The sequence below is a fragment of the Penicillium alfredii genome (assembly GCF_028826965.1).
Source record: "Penicillium alfredii strain IBT 34128 chromosome Unknown utg000007l_segment0_segment0, whole genome shotgun sequence".
Classification (NCBI taxonomy): domain Eukaryota; kingdom Fungi; phylum Ascomycota; class Eurotiomycetes; order Eurotiales; family Aspergillaceae; genus Penicillium; species Penicillium alfredii.
This window is the reverse complement of record NW_026622704.1, coordinates 2,110,598-2,132,392: the sequence shown is the minus strand read 5'-3', so window position 1 is coordinate 2,132,392 and position 21,795 is coordinate 2,110,598. Positions and strand designations below refer to the sequence as shown.

At 52.5% G+C, this 21,795-nt stretch overlaps 8 protein-coding genes across 8 annotated transcripts; 6 read left to right on the top strand and 2 right to left on the bottom strand.

The window, feature by feature from the left end:
- Window positions 1-35: 35 nt before the first annotated feature.
- NUU61_005459 (small nuclear ribonucleoprotein-associated protein) lies at window positions 36-1,009 on the top strand (the record flags this gene model as incomplete). The annotated part of the gene is made up of 6 exons (XM_056656041.1): window positions 36-62; window positions 134-142; window positions 201-272; window positions 333-753; window positions 817-861; window positions 927-1,009. 6 exons carry the CDS (start codon window positions 36-38, stop codon window positions 1,007-1,009), a joined length of 657 nt encoding a protein of 218 aa, XP_056511654.1.
- A 676-nt stretch (window positions 1,010-1,685) lies between these two features.
- On the top strand, window positions 1,686-2,503 carry NUU61_005458 (pyruvate transporter MPC1; the record flags this gene model as incomplete). The annotated part of the gene is made up of 4 exons (XM_056656040.1): window positions 1,686-1,758; window positions 1,940-2,012; window positions 2,165-2,323; window positions 2,431-2,503. 4 exons carry the CDS (start codon window positions 1,686-1,688, stop codon window positions 2,501-2,503), a joined length of 378 nt encoding a protein of 125 aa, XP_056511653.1.
- A 605-nt stretch (window positions 2,504-3,108) lies between these two features.
- NUU61_005457 (putative amino acid transporter) lies at window positions 3,109-5,417 on the bottom strand (the record flags this gene model as incomplete). Its single annotated transcript, XM_056656039.1, has 2 exons — window positions 3,109-3,276; window positions 3,345-5,417. 2 exons carry the CDS (start codon window positions 5,415-5,417, stop codon window positions 3,109-3,111), a joined length of 2,241 nt encoding a protein of 746 aa, XP_056511652.1.
- A 369-nt stretch (window positions 5,418-5,786) lies between these two features.
- Window positions 5,787-9,775, top strand: NUU61_005456 (putative cation chloride cotransporter; the record flags this gene model as incomplete). Its single annotated transcript, XM_056656038.1, has 4 exons — window positions 5,787-6,303; window positions 6,372-6,963; window positions 7,014-7,179; window positions 7,232-9,775. The coding sequence occupies 4 exons, from the start codon at window positions 5,787-5,789 to the stop codon at window positions 9,773-9,775; spliced, it is 3,819 nt and encodes a 1,272-aa protein (XP_056511651.1).
- A 500-nt stretch (window positions 9,776-10,275) lies between these two features.
- Window positions 10,276-11,865, top strand: erg12 (mevalonate kinase; the record flags this gene model as incomplete). The annotated part of the gene is made up of 1 exon (XM_056656037.1): window positions 10,276-11,865. The coding sequence occupies one exon, from the start codon at window positions 10,276-10,278 to the stop codon at window positions 11,863-11,865; it is 1,590 nt and encodes a 529-aa protein (XP_056511650.1).
- Window positions 11,866-12,527: 662 nt separating this feature from the next.
- Window positions 12,528-14,945, bottom strand: NUU61_005454 (Zn(II)2Cys6 transcription factor; the record flags this gene model as incomplete). Its single annotated transcript, XM_056656036.1, has 2 exons — window positions 12,528-14,834; window positions 14,892-14,945. 2 exons carry the CDS (start codon window positions 14,943-14,945, stop codon window positions 12,528-12,530), a joined length of 2,361 nt encoding a protein of 786 aa, XP_056511649.1.
- Window positions 14,946-15,237: 292 nt separating this feature from the next.
- On the top strand, window positions 15,238-16,352 carry NUU61_005453 (DUF924 family protein; the record flags this gene model as incomplete). Its single annotated transcript, XM_056656035.1, has 3 exons — window positions 15,238-15,291; window positions 15,343-15,680; window positions 15,746-16,352. 3 exons carry the CDS (start codon window positions 15,238-15,240, stop codon window positions 16,350-16,352), a joined length of 999 nt encoding a protein of 332 aa, XP_056511648.1.
- Window positions 16,353-18,941: 2,589 nt separating this feature from the next.
- Window positions 18,942-21,673, top strand: NUU61_005452 (uncharacterized protein; the record flags this gene model as incomplete). Its single annotated transcript, XM_056656034.1, has 4 exons — window positions 18,942-19,186; window positions 19,239-20,681; window positions 20,754-21,050; window positions 21,106-21,673. The coding sequence occupies 4 exons, from the start codon at window positions 18,942-18,944 to the stop codon at window positions 21,671-21,673; spliced, it is 2,553 nt and encodes an 850-aa protein (XP_056511647.1).
- Window positions 21,674-21,795: the final 122 nt, after the last annotated feature.

The following is a 21,795-nucleotide window of genomic DNA, read 5'->3' as shown; positions in this document are numbered from 1 at the left end:
GTCTTTTAAGTCGCATTCGTGCGCACACTCTCGTTATGGCCGCCAACAAGCAGAGCAAGATGGTGAGTTTCCGCGTCCCTATTTCCATCCCAGATCGTGTGCCCAATGGCAGTCGCTAACGTCTTGTGTCTAGCAAAACCTCGTGAGTTCGACCTTTTCCAGGCTCTTATGCTGCTTGGAGACACTAACATGTTTGCTAGATCAACTACCGCATGAGGGTGACCCTCAACGACGGTCGACAGATGACCGGTCAAATGCTGGCGTTCGATAAGGTACTATCTTCTCTCCAGCTGGCATTGACGACTCGCCCACTGACGATTCAATTTTCACAGCACATGAACCTCGTACTCGCCGATACAGAAGAGTTCCGTCGCATCAAGCGCAAGTCCAAGCCCGCCGCCGGTCCCACAAACACCCCGCTGGTCGAAGCCGAGGAGAAGCGAACCCTCGGCCTGACCATCGTTCGTGGCACTCAGGTCATCTCCTGCTCTGTGGATGGCCCGCCGCCTGCCGACCCCTCTGCGCGACTCGGTACCGCTGGTCCGGGAGCCGCTGGCGCTGCTGCGACCCTCGCCGCCGGCCCCGGTATCAGCAAGCCCGCTGGCCGTGGTCTGCCTGTCGGCCTCGGTGGCCCTGCCGCTGGTGTCGGGGGACCGCCACCTCCTGGTGGCTTCCCTGGTTTCCCGCCAGGTGGTTTCCCCGGTGCACCGCCGCCAGGATTCCCCGGACGTGGAGGACCCCCGGGTGGACCCCGTAAGTTTTTGTCGGCTCGATCCAGAGATGCTTGACCAAGACACTGATGTTCTCAACTTCTAGCTGGATTCGGACCCCCTCCTGGTTTTGCTCCTCCGGGCGGCCCTCGTGAGTGATCCTCTGCTCCTCCAAGCGCATTTTTCGTGTCCCCACTAACATACAATTTCTTCCAGCGGGCGCTTTCCAACCTCCGCCGGGCTTCCAGCCTCCGGGTCAGGGACGGGGATACCCGCCCCCGGGCTTTGGCGGCAGATGATTTGATACACTTTTAACCAAGCAACAAATTTTGTCCATGCTTCATACTTTCGGCGGTCTGGTTTGACCTGGGAGAAACCCCGACACAGTTCGATGCTGGGTGGGAACTAGGATCAACACTTCTAGCGGGAAACGACCCTACATGTTAGATATCCCACAATCTACCGGGCCAGGCGTTGCGGCGCATGCGGATGGAGGTCTTGTGTGCAAGAGCGGGGAGAAAACGCCCGGAATTCTTTTTTTCGCAATTCGCATTAGGCTACAATAATTCTATCTACCATCTGACTGGCTTCTGTCTCCGAAAAATAAAATATGGGTTGTTTTTCATGGAATTTGGTCTTATCAAACGTATTTTGTTCGCAGCATTTTTCAAGATATATCTTGAGATATACCTGAAACTTCAACAGAACTCAACAGCATTTATTCACGGTAATCCTCGCCAAACTAGTATATTGAAAGTAAAGCAGAAAACCAAAGGCATAAAATTGACCCCAATATCTCCAACTCATTCCAATAACTCGAAGAAAACACCTCTTGTTAGGAACGAACATCCTTCGATAAGCCATCACGTGACGCGGTCCATGTCGGGTGAGTCGAGCAATTCCGCATCCGCTGGACCCCAACTTCACCACCTCCGGTCATTCGTCTTGTGTGCTTCATTCACCAGCAACTTCGCCATGGCTGCTGCAATCAAGGCTATCAATGCCAAGATCCGCTCCAACAAGGTGCTGGACTATGTCTGCTCAACCCGTGCGTATCCCAACTTCCCACATTCAACCGAGTTTCCCGGAGCATTTCCCGGACCGAGATCGGCCAGCGATGATATATCGCAACCTTTTCCACCCAAGAAAAATTTCGACAACAAATTGATTCGCTGCATCTGGGATATCTATTTAAACAAACTCGCTAACATTCAATGGGTGTGAACTAGACTTTTGGGGCCCGGTCTCCAACTTCGGTATCCCGTTCGCCGCTGTGATGGACACGCAGAAGGACCCTGAGATGTATGTGTTTTGAGTGACGAGCGGGCACCTTGATTTCTAGCGACTTCCATCATACTTGATTTTCGCGTATCAAGGAGTGGGGGATGTTTCCGGCGCAATTGAATCCCAGGAACGAGTTATCGCTAATCTGTTCCTTTTCCCCGTCTGTGCAGCATCTCCGGAACCATGACTGCCGCTCTCACAGTTTACGCCGCTACTTTTATGCGCTACTCGCTCGCCATCACGCCCAAGAATTACCTCCTCTTCGCCTGCCACTTGACCAACTTCGGTGCCCAGACTACCCAGGGATACCGGTATCTGTCCTACTGGAAGTGCGTTACCCGAAAACCTCCCTATCCTTTTCTCCCTTTGCTTTCTTTTTTTAGTGTTGGGAGAATACATCGGGCAAGCAAGTGCTAACATATTTCAATTGTTGTAGCTGGGGCGGCCGCGAAGCCAAGCTCGCCGAGGAAGCCAAGAAGGGCAAGGAAGCTACCGAGGCCGGGGCGTAGATATGGGATTGTTGTTGTATACTATACCTTCTTCTCACTCTCATGTATTTACCTCGATTTCACGGCATTGCATCTCTTTTGCACCTTTTGGTCTTTTTTTTCTCTTATCCTGACATCCTGCCGATGGATTCTTTGGATGGGCTGATTGAGAAGAAGAGAAAAGAGAAGAAGGTTTATATAGAGTGGGAGGGAACTTGTGATATTTTACTGATCCAGCAAAGGAGATGATGGCATGGGGGTTCTCGTGATTCAAGGCGTCCAGATTACTCCTGTATTCAGGTGCCTTGGTCATGGTCTCTGTACATAGTCTGCATGGCGGTTGAATTGGATTTCACTTTAATCACCAACAATTTCTTTTGTTCGATTATCCAGATTGCACCCCGAATAAGCCGACATCCAAAAAATACCAAAAGATAATTATACAAGCAAAAAAGTCGCAGTCGTTCCCCATCCATCTGTGCCAACACAGAATATAAGATCCAAGGGTATGTCACCGTCTAGGATGGAAAATAGACAGAAAGAAAGGCCGATGAGTCCCGAAACAAGAGGGCTCGCTAGGCTTTACAGTGAACCAAGAAAATAGCCAGAAATGAACATGAAAAAGATCAGTGGGAATCACAGTATCCCGGGGGTTTGATGACTTCGGCACCGATCCAGTTTTTGATGGTAAGAACAGTTGTATAAAGGCAGCAAATGACGCCGAAGGCAGCAAGGACGACATCTGCGACAGCCTGGCGCTTGGATCGGGCACAGGCTCGGAGGTGGAGAAGAGGCTATACCGGGGTATCAGTCAGTCAGGATTCTCTGTCATAAAGCAACAATCTTGAAAGAGAAGACATACCGGGTATACGTAGATCAACGGAACACAAGCAAAGCTTCCGACCAGCGAAACAAACTTGTCCAAGTCATCGGCGCCACCCCAGGCGACGAAAGCACAGATGCAAACCAAAAAGAAGCGGAAGCCATTTTTCTTCCACTTGATGTACGGATTGTACTTGCCGCTGCGGGTGAAAAGCTCGTTCTCCATGATGCGAATGGCAGGGAAGAGCTGCAGCGGTGTACTCAGTAGAATGGCGAGCGAGTATAGGAACTGGACAACATTGACGAATTTGTCGTCCTGAGGAAGGTTGAGAAGAATCACCGTCTTGGTAGACGATCCATAGGCGGCATAGCTCAGAGCACCTGCGGAAAGGAAGATGAAGGTGATGATGATCATTACGCCGGCCAGGACACCTGGGAACCGCTGCGGCTTCTTCATCGACTCCTGGATTGGAATGATGAGGCCAATCCCCTCGTAAGTGAAGATGGCAGTGCCGATGAACATCGACCAAGTGGACGGGTTGAAGGAGATGACATCCGAGATGCCGCCCTGGTTAACCAGCGTGCTCACATCGTAGAAATAGATGTAGAGCAGCCCCAGCAGAATGAAGACGTCCGCAATCAGCGCAGTAAACCCAAGCTTGCTGATATCGCGAATTAAAGATAGAGGCAGGAAGATAACCAGCTGCATCAGCACCATGAACTTGATGTCAATGAAGGATTTGCACTTGCTCACGGCCAACACGAACGCCTGCAAGTTCTGTGAGACGAAGACGATATACGCCGAGACGAATCCCAATTGACTCAGAACAATGGATCCCAGAATGATGCGTCTCATGTGCTTTCCGAACAAGATACCGCCAATATCACCAAAAGATCCATCGATCTTCATGCGGGTGTTGACCAGCAGGATGAAGCTGTAATAACTCAGGATCGAGACACCCAGAAGCACCATGCTGCTGAACAACATGCCGCCGTTCAAGAACGCTCGGGGCAAAAACAAAATGCCCGTGCCCACGAACGACTTGAGCAGCAGAAGCACTGCACCCGTTGTGGTCGTTGTACCCGCAGGAGCACGCTGCTTGTGCTTTCGCTTCCTTCGGCCTGCGTTGTCCGATTGGAGTAGTGCCGCGTCTTCCCCAGATTCCCGGCCTTCATCCGGTTCCTCCCAGGCATCAGATGAGAAGTATTCGTCAGGTCCTAGGACCTCGTCATCTTCTTCCAGATCCTCTCCAGCAAAATGACCGTAAAGCGTCAAGAACTCCAAGAAACTCGTAGTTGGGAGTTGAGGCGGGCCATGTGGTGCACCTGAGTTGGAGCCTGTGGCACTTCCACGCTGCGGACTTCCCACAGTCCTTCGGAGGTAGTCTCTGCGGAACCCTCCCGGGACTCGGATTGTGTGGATATTTTCCGTCTCATTCTCTGGATTTGGTCGACTAACACTGAAACTCTTGCTGCGCGCAAATCGCCCGGGGTCGGCATCTTCCGCCCACCGATAAACCTGCCGCGTGATATCGCCGCCCTGGAGCTGTAAACTCGAGAATTCATCGTCGCCAAAACTATTTGCAATTTCCGAGTGGGTATCGCGGTGTTCGGAGTCGTTTTGTGGGAGCACCAGATGCCTTCTCACCACTTCGGGATCCTCATACGGAACCACACCCGGAGAGTCAGAGCCGTTTTTATGGTCGAAGGAACCATAATGCGAAACCACAGGCCGATTATCTAGAGTCGAGTGCGGCGCCGGGGACCCGCCTTGCCGGGCTGGGGTACCAAACTTCGGAGGCGAGCGACCAAGGCTTTCTTGGAGTTGGGACGCAATCATCGACTGCCCAGGACCCGGTAGCGAAGATAGGTCGTTGACAGCCCGGAAATTATGTTCGTTACTGGTGCTGGTGACAGGTCGGCTGGCAGGAATACCCTGTCGAGACGAGATGGACGTCCCGAGAGACGGAGAGGGTATGGGGGAGGCCAGTCGAGCAATGGACGCCTGTCGACTCCCTGCATCAGGCGCAGGGGATCTCGAGCGAATCGACGAGGTAGAAATCGGCATGGACCGAGGTGGGTTCATCGACGAACCCTCACCGTTGTCTGCCATGTTGGAGCGCGATCACTCACAATGTCCACGTTCTCGGCGGGGAGAATGGGCATAGGGACCTGTATTTTTCTGGAGTGACCCTGCAGCCCACGATGGTTAGTTTAGGGGGAAAAGTCCGGGGAAGAGCGGGCGACGAGATGTCTCAAACGCGGACCGCCAAGAGGCAGCGTTGGGGCCGATCGTCTCCAAGTGCGGCGAGTCGATTTGCACTGTTTGTCCGCCAACGTCATCCATCAGACGCGTGGTGTTTCTTATCTTTCCTGTTTTCAATAGATTGTTTTTGTTGCCGGCGTTGATAGTGTCATTGGGACTCCTGGCCTATATTTTCTGTCCGCGTCTCCATGCTCAAGAGAGCGACAGTCGCTGCCGATGACGGAACAAGTCGGGGATCGCCACTCGATGGCTCGCCGACGGCCGAATTTCTCGACTCGCACCGCTCAAGAAGATGACTCGCGCCTCGCTCCCGGTGACTCGGGCCCTGGCGTGTCCGACGATCGAAGCAGTTTCTTTCCCTGGGCACCCACCATTTGGTCTCGTCCATATGAGCCATTGAACTCGTCTTCGGAGCCGGCGGAGCGCCAACGCCATTCATTACCGGCCAACTTCTTCCGTGAATTCTCTCGGTGGTGGAGCAAAGATCCGGAGAATGAACAAGACGATGAACAGAATGGAGAGAGAATATTTTCCCATGTACCTTTGTCTGCAGGCCCTCTCCGTGAATCCAGCGCCGATAAGAAAGACAAGAATGGCCATCGATCCCGCTCGGTGGATGAGCCTAAGAAGCTCGGCACCTTTTCTGGTGTCTTTGTTCCGACAACCTTGAATGTTCTCAGCATCCTCATGTTCCTTCGCTTCGGATTTATTCTTGGCCAGGCCGGGGTGTTGGGTATACTAGGTCAGGCTCGCACCGTATTTCTTACCCGAAAAAGAAAAAAGAAAACTAACACTATGCAGGGTTACTTATTGTCTCGTACACCATCAATCTGGTTACAACGATGTCTCTTTCTGCAATTGCAACTAACGGGACTGTTCGAGGCGGCGGCGCCTACTATCTGATTTCTCGATCTTTAGGGCCCGAATTTGGGGGCTCTATCGGGATAGTATTTTACTTAGGCTACGTGTTCAACACCGGCATGAATGCTGTCGGTCTTGTGGACTGCTTTACCCAAAACTTTGGCACCAAGTCTGGCACTTGGGCCAACTTCCTCGAGGAAGGCTTTTGGTGGCAGTACCTATGGGGAACCGTCATTCTTCTTCTTTGCACGGGAATTTGCCTGGCAGGAAGCTCGATTTTTGCAAGAGCAAGTAACGGACTCTTAGTGATCTTGCTTGTGGCAACTTTCAGCATTCCATTGTCTGCTCTTCTTGCGAAGCCCTTCTACTCTCCTCACCTGGGGGTTGAGTTTACCGGTCTTCGTGTCAAGACCCTCCTTGGGAATCTCAAACCTCACTTGACCAAAGGTGCTGCGGGCAGCCAAATGAAGAAGAGGGAGAACTTTCAAGATCTTTTTGGCATTCTCTTTCCTGCCACGGGAGGCATTTTCGCGTAAGTCAAAGTGTGTTACAAATGGGACCGGTAACCTGACTGGCCAACAGCGGCGCAAGCATGTCAGGGGATTTGAATAACCCGAGCAAGTCTATCCCCAAGGGCACCTTGTCGGGGTTGGCCTTGACGTTTATCACGTATACACTTGTCATCTTTGCCATGGCGGCCTCGGTCACCCGAGAATCATTATATAACAACGTCAACGTCATTCAAATAGTAAGTCGGGTTTCAGCAAGGGTGTTCCCAACACGATCTAATAGGAAATCAGACAAATTCCTCCGATTCCGTTATTCTCCTTGGAGAATTTGCAACCAGTTTCTTCTCTGCCTTAATGGGTGTTATTGGATCCGCGAAGCTTCTACAGGCGATTGCCCGAGATAGCCTGCTTCCTGGCCTGAGCATCTTTGGCCGAGGAGCCAGCAAGAGCGACGAGCCTATCTATGCTATCATTGTGACTTACGTATTCGCGCAACTGACAATGCTCTTCGATATCAACCGCATTGCATCGTTCGTGACCATGACCTACTTGATGACATTTCTCGTGACCAACCTGGCCTGTTTTCTCTTGAAAATAGGGTCTGCGCCTAATTTTCGGCCATCTTTCCACTACTTCAATTGGCAGACTGCAGCAGCCGGCACACTGGTTAGCGGAGTCAGCATGTTCTTCGTGGATGGCCTGTATGCCACGGGCTGTGTGGGAATTTTGCTCATGCTTTTTCTCCTGATCCATTACAACTCGCCGCCCAAGCCATGGGGAGATGTCAGTCAGAGTCTCATCTACCATCAGGTACGAAAATACCTGCTGCGTTTGCGCCAGGAGCATGTCAAATTCTGGCGGCCCCAGATTTTGCTCTTTGTGAGCGATCTCGACAGACAGTACAAAATGGTCTCCTTTTGCAATTCGCTGAAGAAAGGGTCGCTGTTTGTACTCGGCCACGTTTTGGTAACCGACGATTTCTCCGCCGCCGTTCCAGAGGCTCGCCGCCAGCAGACCGCGTGGACGAAACTTGTCGAATACTCCCGGATCAAAGCCTTTGTGAACATCGCCATATCCCCCGCCGCAGAATGGGGCATGCGGAATATCGTCTTGAACTCTGGCCTGGGAGGCATGCGACCCAACATTGTTATCCTCGACCAATTCCGGCAAGATCAGTCACTGGTTGAAACCGTATCCTCGGGTACCCACCGCAGAGATTCCAAGGTCCGACGTCGTTCGTCCTATTCTGAACCGCAAAATGAAGAACATCATGAGACAGGCGGGCCTGATACGCCGATGAGCAGGAAAAGCTACGTAACGATTTTGGAAGATCTCCTGTTCAAGCTTCGCATCAATGTTGCTGTCGCCAAGGGTTTTGAAGATCTTGAACTACCCGATCCCCATGATCGACATACCAAGAAGTATATTGATCTGTGGCCGATTCAGATGTCTGCCGAGCTCGGGGCCGATACAGAAAGTAAGAAGAACGTGTTGACCACGAACTTCGACACATATACCCTGATTCTTCAACTCGGCTGCATTCTCAATACTGTGCCTTCGTGGAAGAAGACATACACATTACGGGTGGCCGTATTTGTTGAATACGAGACCGACGTGGATGAAGAAAGAGGGAGAGTAGAAGCATTGCTCGAGAAATTGCGGATCCAAGCCGAAGTCTTGGTGTTCTGGCTTGCGCGTGGTGATTTGAAGACATACTGTGTTGTTGTCAACGGGGACACCTCACTAGAGACAGCCGATGCCCGGGAGAATGTGCATGCAACTCTACGAGATGAGGATTGGTGGCACGGGATCTTGCGTGCTCGCAACCCGCTCCCGAATCTGCAGGACCCGGAGAGCCCAAGTGAAGACATGCGTTTAGACAAAGTGCCAAGCTGGCAAGGCCCATCTAGCCAGGAAAGTGGAGCGAAGCCGTTATATCAACGAGTGACGGGGTTGCGGAAGTTGATCCAGTCTCGACGCCGACGATCTGTGTCGAGCTTCCGGGCCCTGGGAGCGGTCAATCTGGGCATGCAAACCCATCGCCTGTTGGACGCGTTTGTGGACTATGATGGCTCCGACCCGTCTAGCGATAGTGACGACAGCGATTTGGACCCCTACGTGAGCGACCCGGAAATCGACGACGGCGACGAGGACAATGACCCGGCAGACAAGTTGGCTAGCCGGGACGAGAACGGGGCCAGCAAAGATCGCAATCCGGGCGACCGTTCCTCGACCGGCCCACCAGCGCCGTCTGGCCCTTCAGCCCAGAGAGACACCACGTCCCAGCAAATCCCATCCATCATTGCAACCGACGAGAGTACCTCACCCAAGAGCAAGTCCCCTGCACCTCGACCTACTATGAGCCGCTCCGCGTCCAGCAACCGGTTCAGCTCCTCGCCTATCCCCGAAGCTAAAGTCAATACGGACGCAGAAGAGAGCGCCGGTCCCTCGATCATGTTTGCCGCGGAATCATCTCCTCCGCGATTCCAAAAACTTGACTCTATCTATGCTCAGCGCCCCTCTGCTGTGTCCCCGATTTCCCCGAGCGCGTACAGCAGCCAGACTGCATCAGGGTTTCCCGGCATGGCTGCGGTGCCCCTGTCTTTCAACGACCTGCCCAGCCGCGCGCAGCATTTGATTCTGAACGAGCTGATGGTGCAGCAGAGCGGAGAAACAGCGGTGATTTTTACAACACTGCCGTCTCCGGTGGAGGGCACATCGCAGCGTGAGGAGGACAGTGCGTCCTACTTGAGCGACTTGGAGGTGCTGTGGCAGGGACTGCCACCGTGTTTGCTGGTGCACAGCAATAGCATGACAGTGACGATGAATCTGTGACGATTTATAATTTTGATATTGGAGTGTACATAGCATTTAGAATATGATCTTGTTTATAGATTTGCACTCGGGATGACTTCATGGGATTGGAGATCGGCAGTGCATGACCTTAGCCGCCAGCGAGCCAAGCCTAGTATTTAGAGATGCTATGCTCTATAGATCTAAAATATCTTGTAACCTACTAATTTCTATATAATTTCCACACAACCCAGGCCCATTCAATTGCATTAGTCACCGATGACCAATGGCCAAATCACACATGGTGATTGGGTGGTGCCGTGCCATGGTATACCGAGTAGCGCTGAGCATTGGGAAAATCCCCCGACGTTGTTGTCCCTGAGCCTCGCTATACTCCACTCTTTTTTGTTTCTTTGTTTCTTTTTTTGTGATATTCTCGGGTCCGCCATGTTCGTTGCTTCACTTACCTCTTGACCGTTCTTCTTCTGTTCAACCCCCCTTGCGTCTACTAGTCCCCCCTCCGAACCGGAAAATCGCCGGCCATGACCAAGCCTGCCACGCCTCAATTGAACGGCAACGCCGCAAACCCCACCCGCCGCACCGTGGCCCGTTTCTCCGACGCTGACCAGAGCCTCCCAAGCCGTTCCCGGCCTACGAATGGCACCGCGGTGGACATTGACAGCCAGGAAAGCTCCGACGGCGCATCCTCCACGGAATCAGAACAGGTGAACGGCGCGGGGAAACCAAAGCGACCCGGGATGACTCGAAAGGCCTCATCGCCCATGGCGCCGGCTTTCATGGTGTCGGCACCGGGCAAGGTGATTGTCTTTGGTGAGCATGCCGTGGTTTATGGCAAGGCGGCGTTGGCGGCGGCCATTTCCCTGCGGTCGTATCTGCTAGTCACCACCCTCTCCAAGTCGCACCGCACCGTGACCCTGAATTTTCGAGACATTGGCCTTTCCCACACATGGGACATTGATACCCTGCCTTGGGATATCTTCCAGAGCCCGTCCAAAAAGAAGTTTTATTACGACCTCGTGACTTCGCTCGACCCGGAGCTCGTCGAGGCCATCCAACCACACCTCCAAGGCGTGGCTAAGGGCCTCCCGGAGGATCAACGCAAAACTCGCGTCAATTCCGCCTTCTCTTTTCTCTACCTTTTCCTCTCACTGGGGTCCCCGCAAAGCCCTGGCGCCATTTACACCCTCCGCTCTACAATCCCCACCAGCGCCGGGCTGGGCAGCAGCGCCAGTGTCTGTGTTTGTCTGAGCGCCGCGTTGCTCCTCCAGATCCGGACGTTGGCTGGACCGCACCCTGACCAACCCTCGGAAGAGGCTGAGACGCAGATTGAGCGCATTAATCGCTGGGCGTTTGTCGGAGAGCTCTGCATCCACGGCAACCCCAGCGGCGTGGATAACACGGTCTCCGCGGGCGGCAAGGCCGTGATTTACCGGCGCAGTGACTACTCGAAACCACCGACTGTTGTTTCACTCCCCACCTTCCCCGTCCTGCCTCTCCTGCTCGTCGATACCCGCCAATCACGGTCCACAGCCACCGAGGTCGCCAAGGTGGGCGCCCTCAAGGCAAGACACCCTGCCGTGACCCAGTCAATTTTGGATGCCATCGATCAGATTACTGCTTCTGCGCAACAGCTCATCGATGCCCCAGAATTTGACGGCAGCACAGACGAAAGTCTGGCCCACATCGGTACCTTGATCCGCATCAACCACGGCTTCCTCGTGTCGCTAGGAGTCTCCCACCCGCGCTTGGAGCGCATCCGCGAGCTTGTGGACTATGCCGATATCGGCTGGACCAAGCTGACCGGCGCAGGCGGTGGCGGCTGTGCCATCACCCTTCTCCGGCCTGATGCCAAGCCCGAGGTGGTTCGTGATCTAGAAAGGAAGCTCGCCAATGAGGGCTTTAACAAGTACGAGTCTACTCTCGGCGGCGACGGCGTTGGTGTCCTCTGGCCGGCGGTCCTGCGCAACGGGTCTGACGAGGAGGGCGGCGAGGAGATCGACCAGCAAAAATTCGAAAATGCCGAGGGCCCCGAGGGCATCGAGCGTCTTGTCGGAGTTGGGCTGCAGGAGCGGCGCGAAAGCTGGAAGTTCTGGAAGCGAGTTCCGGCATAAACTGCTTCCTCTCGCATTTTTGGCTGTTGATTTCGTCCCACGCTCTACGGTTCTTTGCGTATACCCACGTCTTCCTGCCAGCCCGAGGTCCATAATCCTGTCCGCGCTCCTGGGCCCAGTTCTGACCTGCCTTTCACCCCTTTCACCCCTCTCATCCCTCCCATCCCCTGATCCGAGTGCCTTGCATTCTTCTGGGGATGTTTATTGTCTTGGGCTGCAACGATTACATGTGTGTCCTAATTTTCTCATTCATGTCCCTTTCTCTGTACACATTAACCACGCATTATACACCTTTTTTTTTTTGCCCCTTTTATATCGAGTTCGTCCTTTGCATCGCATCTTCCTTGGTTATGACTCATTTCTCTATGTTGATTTCTTTCGGGTTCCTTGGGGCATGAATCATCCGTCGATGGCGCAGCTTTGAATCTCTGCAATCGTCTCGTCGCTAGACATAGCATAGTACCAATTTCCATCTGGATAGAATAGAACCGAACCAGTCTCATGGTTGCCAACATTGTAAAGCGAAGGGGTATGGCACATGTACAACGCCAACCTGCCTTCTAGAAAGAAGTATATCCCCAACCTTCTACGTAGTTTGCAGCTTCCAGGGGGAAGAAAAGTAAAATTCAAAGTCCATTTATACAATCTTTATGTCGCAGGTATCATCCCATGGTCGTTTCCCACCCCTTCTCAATCATCACGTCAATCCAATACCCATCCGCCTCGCCCGCATCCATGCGGCGCCACACCTCGCGCACGAGGCGCAGGCACACATTGATCGGCTTCGGGGGAAGCACGTGCAGGAAGGAGGTGAGGCGGCCGAGGATGAACCGGCGCGCACGCAGGACCTCGATGGCTTCCATGGAGATTGAGGGGTTTGAACTAGAGGGATTATTGCTGTTGCTGCTGCTATTGCTGTTGTTTTTGTTGTTGGTGGTATCACTATTGGGATTGGGATTGGGGTTCAGGTGATTGTCGTGGGTCTCATTATCATTATCATTGTTGGTATTGGAATGAATATTGTCATTTTTGTGGTTGTCGTCGGAAGCATGCTGTTGTGTCTGTGTTGACGATGGGTTATGTGGGAGTCGCAGTTCGCTGCAGGAGGCGACGAGCAGGAAGGGCTGGAGGCAGCGGGTGCGGGATTCAATGGGGATGGTTTTGAGGCGCGAGAGGGTTGTGATGGCGAACTCGGCGAGCCAGTTGTCGTAGAAGGAGTCGGGATAGGGGTTTGATGGAGAGGAGGTGGAGGGGTTTGCCGATTCTTGGGCAGAACCCTGAGGATTCTGAGGATTCTCAGGTGAAAAATGGCCAGTATAGATATTACCCGGGGAAGGGATTGAGGATGGCGAGAGATTGGAGTTTGGATTGGGATGTGTGCCATCGTCTGGATTATTATCGCAGAACCCGGCAGACAAGTCCATACTGTCCAGATCAATGGGGAAGAACGGGTCAGTAGATGATGACGCCATGCTGCCAGGGCATTGAGGGGTGACATCGGGGCCAGGAAGGCGACTGCGTAGCAAGTCTGGAAACACACGGTAAAGCTGCATCAGCCCCGTGCACCGGTAGACCTCGGCCATAGTGAGCAGGTGCCAGACCGGGGTGTCGTCGTCGCCGGGGCTGACGATCTCGGCTTCAGACGGATGGGCAAGGCCGAGAAGGCGGTCTTCTAGCTCGCGAGCCTTCTCGACGGCCATCTGGGCACGGGAGATGTCTGCCTGCGAGGTGAATTGGCGGGAGCGGATACGTTTGCGTTCACGCCGCACGAGCCGTCCTACCTCGTGGACGGTGAATTGGGTATCGCGCGCGATCCCGGTCCAAGGGTGCGGCACGCGCTGCAGGACGAGGGACTCGCCCGAGGACGCGGCGCGGGAGTGGTCCGATAGCACCATGGAGTCATTGTCTGCGACGAAAGAGAGCAGCATCTCCCAGTAGATAAGCGCCTCTTCAAAGAAGCGGTAGTTGTTACCGCAATCTTTAGGTATGGAGCCAAACGCTGGGCTGTTGGACGAGCCGATTGAGTTGAGCTGTCTGCGGAGCAGATTGAAGAATGAAATGCCCAGGTCCGTTGGGTCGTGCCAGCTCGCTGTCTGCCCGAGCATGAGCAGCGCCAGCAGCGCCTTGTCATCCATTACCGCGTCGCGTGTGATGATGTCGACGGCCTCGTTACGCATCTTGCGGCCCATCGGACCGAACTGCGGGAAGTCGTTGACCAGCGTGGCGGCTGCCATACTTTGCATTGTCCGGCACATTGCCAACGAAGATCCCCATAGCCGGGAGACTGTGGTGCGGAACGGGTTCATTTGACTATCGTAGCTTGAGAACAAAGCTGCCACTTCCTTGAAGTAGTACTCGATCAGCGTCCATGATGGGTTATTCAGTGGGCGTGAGATAGACATAAAATCGCGCGGTGGAGGCGGTGCGGTGGGAGGATAGCTGCGCACAATGGCCGAGGGCGAGAAGTTTCGGTATACGCCACCGATTTCCTGTTCGTTCGGAGCTGGCCCGATGAGAGATAGGATACGCGAGAGATCTGCGGCTGTGTCCCCTGACGTTCCAAAATCGTAGACCGAGCCCCCGGGCTGTACAAAGGATGATGATGGCGCCGGCACTGAGGGCGGTGGGCATAGGTCGGTCAGTTCGGGCAGGGAACCATGGCCCGGGAGATGCCACAGATTGTCACAGAGAGCGTTCGACTCATCAAAACCGAACGCTGGCGTGTTTGCGTCATGCGACGGGCCTGCATCAGCGTTATCGGCCGGCGGCAAAGCCCGATCACCCGATTTTGATTGTGGCGCATGGACAGAAGAAGCAGCAGGACTCGGTGCTGTAGCATCTGGAATCGATGCGGCGGAGCTGGACTGTTCATACTTGGTGACCCAGCGCAACGACTGAACATACCCGGGACATCGCACCCCCAGACGAGTACAGCGGGTACAGTGCGGTTTTTCCTCGCCACATTTGACCTAGACGCCGGATGTCAGTGACAGGCAGGAGGATCCTGGCAGCTTGGGAAGACCCACCCGTTTGCTCTTGCATCTCGCACAACCGTTGCGGGATTTCTTGACTCGTCGCATCGTGGATAGACACCCACCAGAGGAAACTGTTAGAACCACCCAGCAACGCCATGAGAGATGCGGGAGACGAGGGGCGTGCGGGGAGACTGGCTTATCGGGGTACCTTGGCCTGGTGGGTCAAGGCTTGACGTTGAGGGCTCAGATTGAGATCGACGTTCCTTTTCCCTATGTTCACGCTTAATTCCTCACTTCCTCGAAAAACTATCTCGATGTCGATGTTGGTGAGCACGGGGGGGGGGGGGGGGGTCCATAGCTGACTAACATCTCGATATCAACTCCATGGAACATCGCCATGGCATCCGTCTTTTCCCCAACGACCATGGCTTATCTCGTTCGCACGACCAAGGTTTGGCACTTTTGCTCATCCAATAAAAACAAATAGCTGACATACATCCAGACAAGCACTAGTAGACTGACCCTGCCAGCACTATCAGCGTGGAAGCCCATATCGCAGACCAGTCGGGTTGTCTCCAATCGCTCTCGAGCCCACACAATACAAAAGCCTCCGCACCAGCATCTCCGCATACCGGGTGCTCTGCGTGCATTTCGTTCGACACCCACAACCATGGCCAGCGCGTCCTCTTTGCTCAGTCAGTCTCTGACCCCAGCTCTGCTCGACGATGTCCGCAGCTTCTGGTTTGACCATCTCGACGGCGACGCGTCGCGAGTGCTACCGGGCCAGAGCGACATGCAGCGTTGGTTCATGCGCGATGCCGATTTCGATCGGGCCTGCGTGTAAGTTTACAGCTATGCAAATTTGTAAATTTCCAAGCGACAAGACTCATGGGTCTCGAAATTAGGGCGCAATTCCGTTCCGCGTTAGAAGCCATCATTGAATCTGGAGCTTCTGCTACCGACATCCTCAACGCGGCCAACCCAGATACTCCCCTTGCGTGGCTGAGCTTGATTCTCCTCCTGGATCAGATCCCCCGCAATTGCTACCGCGGAGACGAGGCCAAGCTAGTCTTTACGCGGTTTGATCCCCTGGCCGAGGAAATTGCTTTGCGTGCCATCGACACGGGCATCCCGACCCAATGTCCGTCTGTGCGGTACCGCTTGGCGTATCGGGTTTGGTTCCACATGCCTCTCATGCACTCTGAAAGCTTGAGGGTCCACGAGAAAGCGGTTGAAGGGTATGAAATCACCACCCGAGATATGGAAGAGTTTATTGCTCGGGATGTCCCAGGTCTTTCGGAGGATGAAAGGAAATGCCATGACGTTTTATCTAGTCAGCAAGAGGCACTCCGGGCATTCTTGACCAATACTTTTGACTTTGAAAAAAGACACAAGGTCATCATCGAGCGGTTTGGACGGTATCCGCACCGCAACCAAGCGCTGGGCCGGAAGTCGACTCCTGAGGAGATTGCCTATCTTGAGAATGGTGGAGAAACCTTTGGTTCGGGTTGATTGGGAGGAATATTGAGGCCGTGTATGCTACCAGGAGATGGACGAGAATACACAGATATATCTACATACCGATAGATGAACGAGAACCCAAGGAATTGAGATTCTACCTGGTACAGCTATAGCTGTAATTGTGAAGACCCACAATTCTCAATCCCAAGTATCATATAGTGATGTGCACCGTTCACTCTAGCAAGGTGTGTGCATAATTCTGCCAGACCATCCATCGCCGTGAGTCTCCGTGCCCGCAATTGTGTGTTCCCCGTCCTTTGCACATTCGTCCAAGATGGTTTGGGCCGAGTCAGCAATGACGCCGTAGTTGGGCAGTTCTTTATATTCTTTGGACTATATCAATAAACCCCCGTGTCAGCTATGTACCCCACAAACCATCTATACAGACAGACAGGCAGATAGAGAGGGATGAAAGGCTCACGTCATTACACCACAATATAGCCGTATTATAAGAGCAAGCGACTTGAGCACAGCGGCCAGCATCATTCACCGGCGCTGAAGCCCCATCCGCGTCCAGCTTGTGGAGGTATGTATTGCCCGCTTTGACGTATTTGATCTGAGCAGGCTCTTCGGAATCGGTGCGGCAAAAAACCTCCGCAGAAACCTACTAATCCAGGGACTTTGAGGTCAGAAATGTACTGAAATTTAAAATAAAGAAAATCCTGGTCGAGGAAACATACATTGTTAGGGAGCGCTACTGCCAACAGGACAATGTAATGAAAAGCGCGCATGATAAAGATTCGTCTTTCTGGGCATATATCAGTGTTGAGGGGAGAACAAAAGAAAAAAAATAATAGTGAGAATATACGAGAATACGAGAGGAAGAACATAAACCGCCTCGGGTATAGGACTCAACTCGGTGAGAGCAAGGCTAACTGGCCCCCAGGTGGCATACGCTAGCAGTGGGGTATGCTATTTGACACTTGCATGACTCAAGAAATCGGTCCTGGTCATTCATTCATTCTATATTGGCCATGAGGTTCAAAGAGTGGTGGAGACGGGTGCAGATGGCCAATATAAATTTAAATTTACGGAGTTGATAGGACATTCAGATATGAAAACCACGAGTGGACTATCCGGATGACAGCCGGCAAATTGAGCCCTTCGAGATCTTATTTGCTTAACATGGCAATGATGTACTCTGGGGTTTAGAATATTCATTAGCCCCCAAAGCCAACACTTGGCAAATGAACGACATTGGATGGCTCGAGAACTTGGCGGCGTTAGTTTGCTATTCGCCTTGTTGTGAAACATAGACCAAGTCTATTGTTATAAGCGCAGCATAAAGCAAAGCGTATTTTTTTTAATCAGATTGAAATCAACTTCTAGTACCCGACTTGACATAGTTCATCCCGCGGACTAGATGCTTTTTACCTAAATAGCAGTCTCGATTAGTCTTCTAGAACTTCTTTGCCAGAGACCTTGCATTTTTCAACACTATCAAGTATATCTCAATGAGATCTGAGCTCACATCTTTCTTCTAACTCATCTAGGCAGCAAGGGAGCACCAGAGCCCCTTTTTAAGTAAACTTTCCTCTATCCTTGTTCCCCCTTTCCGTTTTTTTTTTTTTTTTTTTTCATCTTTTGTCGCCCTATTTGAATGGAATATTATACAAGAATAACCAATTAACTATTTCTAGTAAATTATACTAAATATCAGTAGTATTGTAACAATTTACTTAGTGCACTGATAAGCATCAATCGCAAAGAGAACGAGGTACTCTTGGAATAATTGAATGATCAAAGGGGTGATCTCGACTTCGGAAGGTATGTTGTTGCATGGCTCCAAGGACAACCCAGTTCCACCATGTGTATGTGGCACAATGTGATGCAGTGCTATTTGTTTAGTCCAGTTGGAGGGTGTCGGGAGTTTATTTCTGGAATCACTGTGTCTTGGCCTTCCAGCATAGATATTCATAAGTCCTTTAGATAGTGTCCATAGGACAATATTCTAAGTTTTCAGTTACAGGAATACTTTGACTTGAGGCAAGGTACTGATCAGATTCAAATGCGAGAGACAGGGCTTGGTATGTGGACCACCCCAAGAAGGAAGGGTGATAGATGGGACCTCATGCTTCTTACTGCTGTCATTACTGGTGTGATGTGCAGCATTATGTCTGCAACTACATCTAAATCAATCTATTAACCACCTCGGAAGATGATATCTTTATTAGTTGCTTGAAGTATTGTGCAACATTGCACATGGAGCTGAATCACGACTCCACATAGCCTCCCTGTCCAGGCTCGGGATCGAAGGGATGAGAATCTCCTTTGCTCGACAGGATGAAAGGACCATGTCAGAAAAACGTAGGGTCACCTTACCTGGCTACTGTTCCATCTGTTAGACAGCCATACCAATTCACTGCAGCCTGCATGATGCTTTGTTCCTTCCTCATAGCTCTTGGAGCCGGCATCCGATAGCTGGACATCCACCACAGAAGATAGTAAGACCATACTTTCGATAATTCTCTTCTCTCTAGCTATTGACTCTTTTTTTCCTTGCTGTTAGTCCAGACCCAGAGTTGGAGAACTCTACCGCGCCATGTGCGCCCATAAGACCTTCGAGCTCTACTGCCCATCATGATCATCTCCCGGCCATCATTTCTACGGCCCCTCGTTCTCTCAGTTCTGGCTGTATCAGTGCTGTTTTCGAAAGGACTCCATCTCTTCCAGCATGCGATCTCAATCCCTCCAACTTCCTTTGTCGCATATTTCCCCACGTTCTTCCTCCAAGAGGCGCTCCTTATTGTAGGGGCATGGGCATTGTTGCATAAAACAACTGGAGTACCGTCTGTTCTGGGAACAGCAGTGACAGTGCTCATAACGTCAGTTGGTTGAATGCTGGGTTTGAAACCAAGTCAGCTGATGGTATCATAGGTACTTGACCTTCGTTCTCTCCGCATCCCAAACCGCCTTTTACCTGATAGCTGGCAGCGAGGTCCGCTGGGATGCCGCCGCCAGCGTTGGAAATGACCGAGAAGGGAGGAAGTTGATTTTCAGTGGGCTGGGCTCATTTCTGGGGGCAGCAGTAGTCCTCGCTATCATATCATGGCTCGTCACACCGGGACTTTCTGTGTGGATCAACAACTGGATCTCTGCGTTGTTCAGTCTAGCTGCCACCAATAATTCAGACGAGGAATTACCGATCACAACTGTGGAGCAGCCACCGCGCAAAAGGGGCCTCATTCGATTTTGGACGGTGTGCGCCATGCTTGGTACCCTGGGGCTGTACCTGCTTAGGCCCCAGGTTCCATATACCCATATGTCTGGGTCTCTGCCGTTCACTTTCTTTCAGGCCTTGCGGCCAAAACCAGCTATCACACACCAGCCTGGAGATCACGTGTTTCCATTACAGGATGGGTTGGGAGAGGAGAATTGGGAGGGGTCAAATGGCCATTTCAAGGGCTGGGCACCTGGCATGGGGCTTGTATATGCGGACAAAACAACTCGTCCTTCTTGGGCATTTGGGAATTTGCCACCCGGTTTCCATCGCTGGACTGATCCAAGCCCTAACTCGGGAGGGGACGCTCAACCTGGAGAGCACGAAGATCCCAAGAACGGCACTTCGAAGCACTTCTACAATCCCGTGGACGACCCCCTGCGGATCACCAATCTCGACCACAAAGTGTTGGAGCCATTGACCCGGGCTCTCAAGGATCACCCGGTGCCGATCAACCATGTCGTGCTTGTGATGATGGAGAGTGCCCGCAAAGAAATCTTCCCCTTCAAATACGGCTCGCACTTGCATCGGGATATCCTTTCTTCATACCGCAATCAAGAAATAAAGGCCCTGCAAGAGGTCAACGATAGGCTATCTCGCCTGACACCCATTGCGGAGAAACTGACCGGCGAGTCCGGCGGGTTTTCGCAGAGCGAGAACCCCTCAACGAATAAGACATGGCAAGATACTGCAGAGCCCGGGATGGGCGGTATCAACGTCAATGGCGTCCTCACTGGCAGCAGCCTGTCGTTCAAAAGTGTTGTCATGAACCATTGTGGCGTGGGACCACTTCCCGTCAACTTCTTGAAGGAAGTGGAAACTGAGATCTACCAGCCGTGTTTTATGCAGATCCTCGATCTTTTAAACCGGCTCAAAGAGAACTCGACAGATGCAGGTGCCTCTGGATCTGGTAAGGACAACGAACCCATTCACAATCGCAAGTGGAATTCTGTGTTCTTGCAGACTGCCACGGGGATGTATGACCACCAGAACATTCTCAATGAGATGATGGGCTTCAAGAAGGCCATATATCGCGAGGATATTGGCCAGAACGAGGCCAAATACCACCACGATGACATGAAGGAGATTAATTACTTTGGGTTCGTCAAGTTCCCGCCCTTGCCTTGGGACTCTACGACGGGCTTTAATGCAAAATGCTAACCACAATCCAGGTATGCCGAGCGTGAGGTGTATCCATATCTGCGGGACGTGGTCAACAACACAGTGAGAGACAACGAAAGGCTCTTCTTGTCGCATTTCACCAGCACCACCCACCATCCCTGGAAAACACCCTCAGATTTTCCCGATGAGCAATACTTTGCCGATGACGGTGTCCGGACGAAACACGAGGACATGAACCGCTATCTCAACACGGTCCGCTATGTGGACTCATGGCTAGGAGATATGCTGGGGGTGCTAGATGAGGTCGGAATTGCCAATGAAACATTGGTGGTGTTTGTGGGAGACCAGTATGGCACACCAATCCAGGAACTACCATCTATGACAAGCTGACCTCCAATCTAGCGGCCAGGCATTCCACGAAGATGCCCCGGTATCCGGGACCTACGAGAACGGACACATCAGCAACTTCCGCGTGCCACTGGTCTTCCGGCATCCATTACTGCCTCGCATCCAGGTGAATGCCAACGCAACCTCGATGTCAGTCCTGCCGACCATCCTCGATCTGCTGGCGACGACCCAATCCCTGAACCAAGCAGACACAGACGTCGTGATTGACCTGCTGAATGAATACGAGGGCCAATCATTGATTCGCCCGTACCAAGCCACCCACCAAGGCCGACAAGCGTGGAATTTCGGCGTCATCAATGCCGGCGGCACGATGCTCAGCGTTGGATCTGCGGCAGTTCCCTATCGGCTGATCCTGCCGCTTAAATCGGACTTTGAGTTTGTATTCTCGAATCTCGACATGGACCCGCACGAAGTGAGTCCTCTGCGTGGCTGGTCCGTCGTGGAGGTCATTCACCGCGTGCGGCGCGAACATGGAGACAAAGCCGCGGACTGGGTGGCTGATGCGGAGAAAGTGGGGAGGTGGTGGGTGGAGGAACGCAAGAGACTTTGGAACTACCAGTAGAATGAATCTAAGCCAAAATATGATTATGAATATGGAAAACTAGGAAGAATAGGGAAGAAGAATGGGAGCGTTGATATTGTTCTGTTTCTTTGGGTGGGTCAGCCCCACCTCGCCTTTTCATC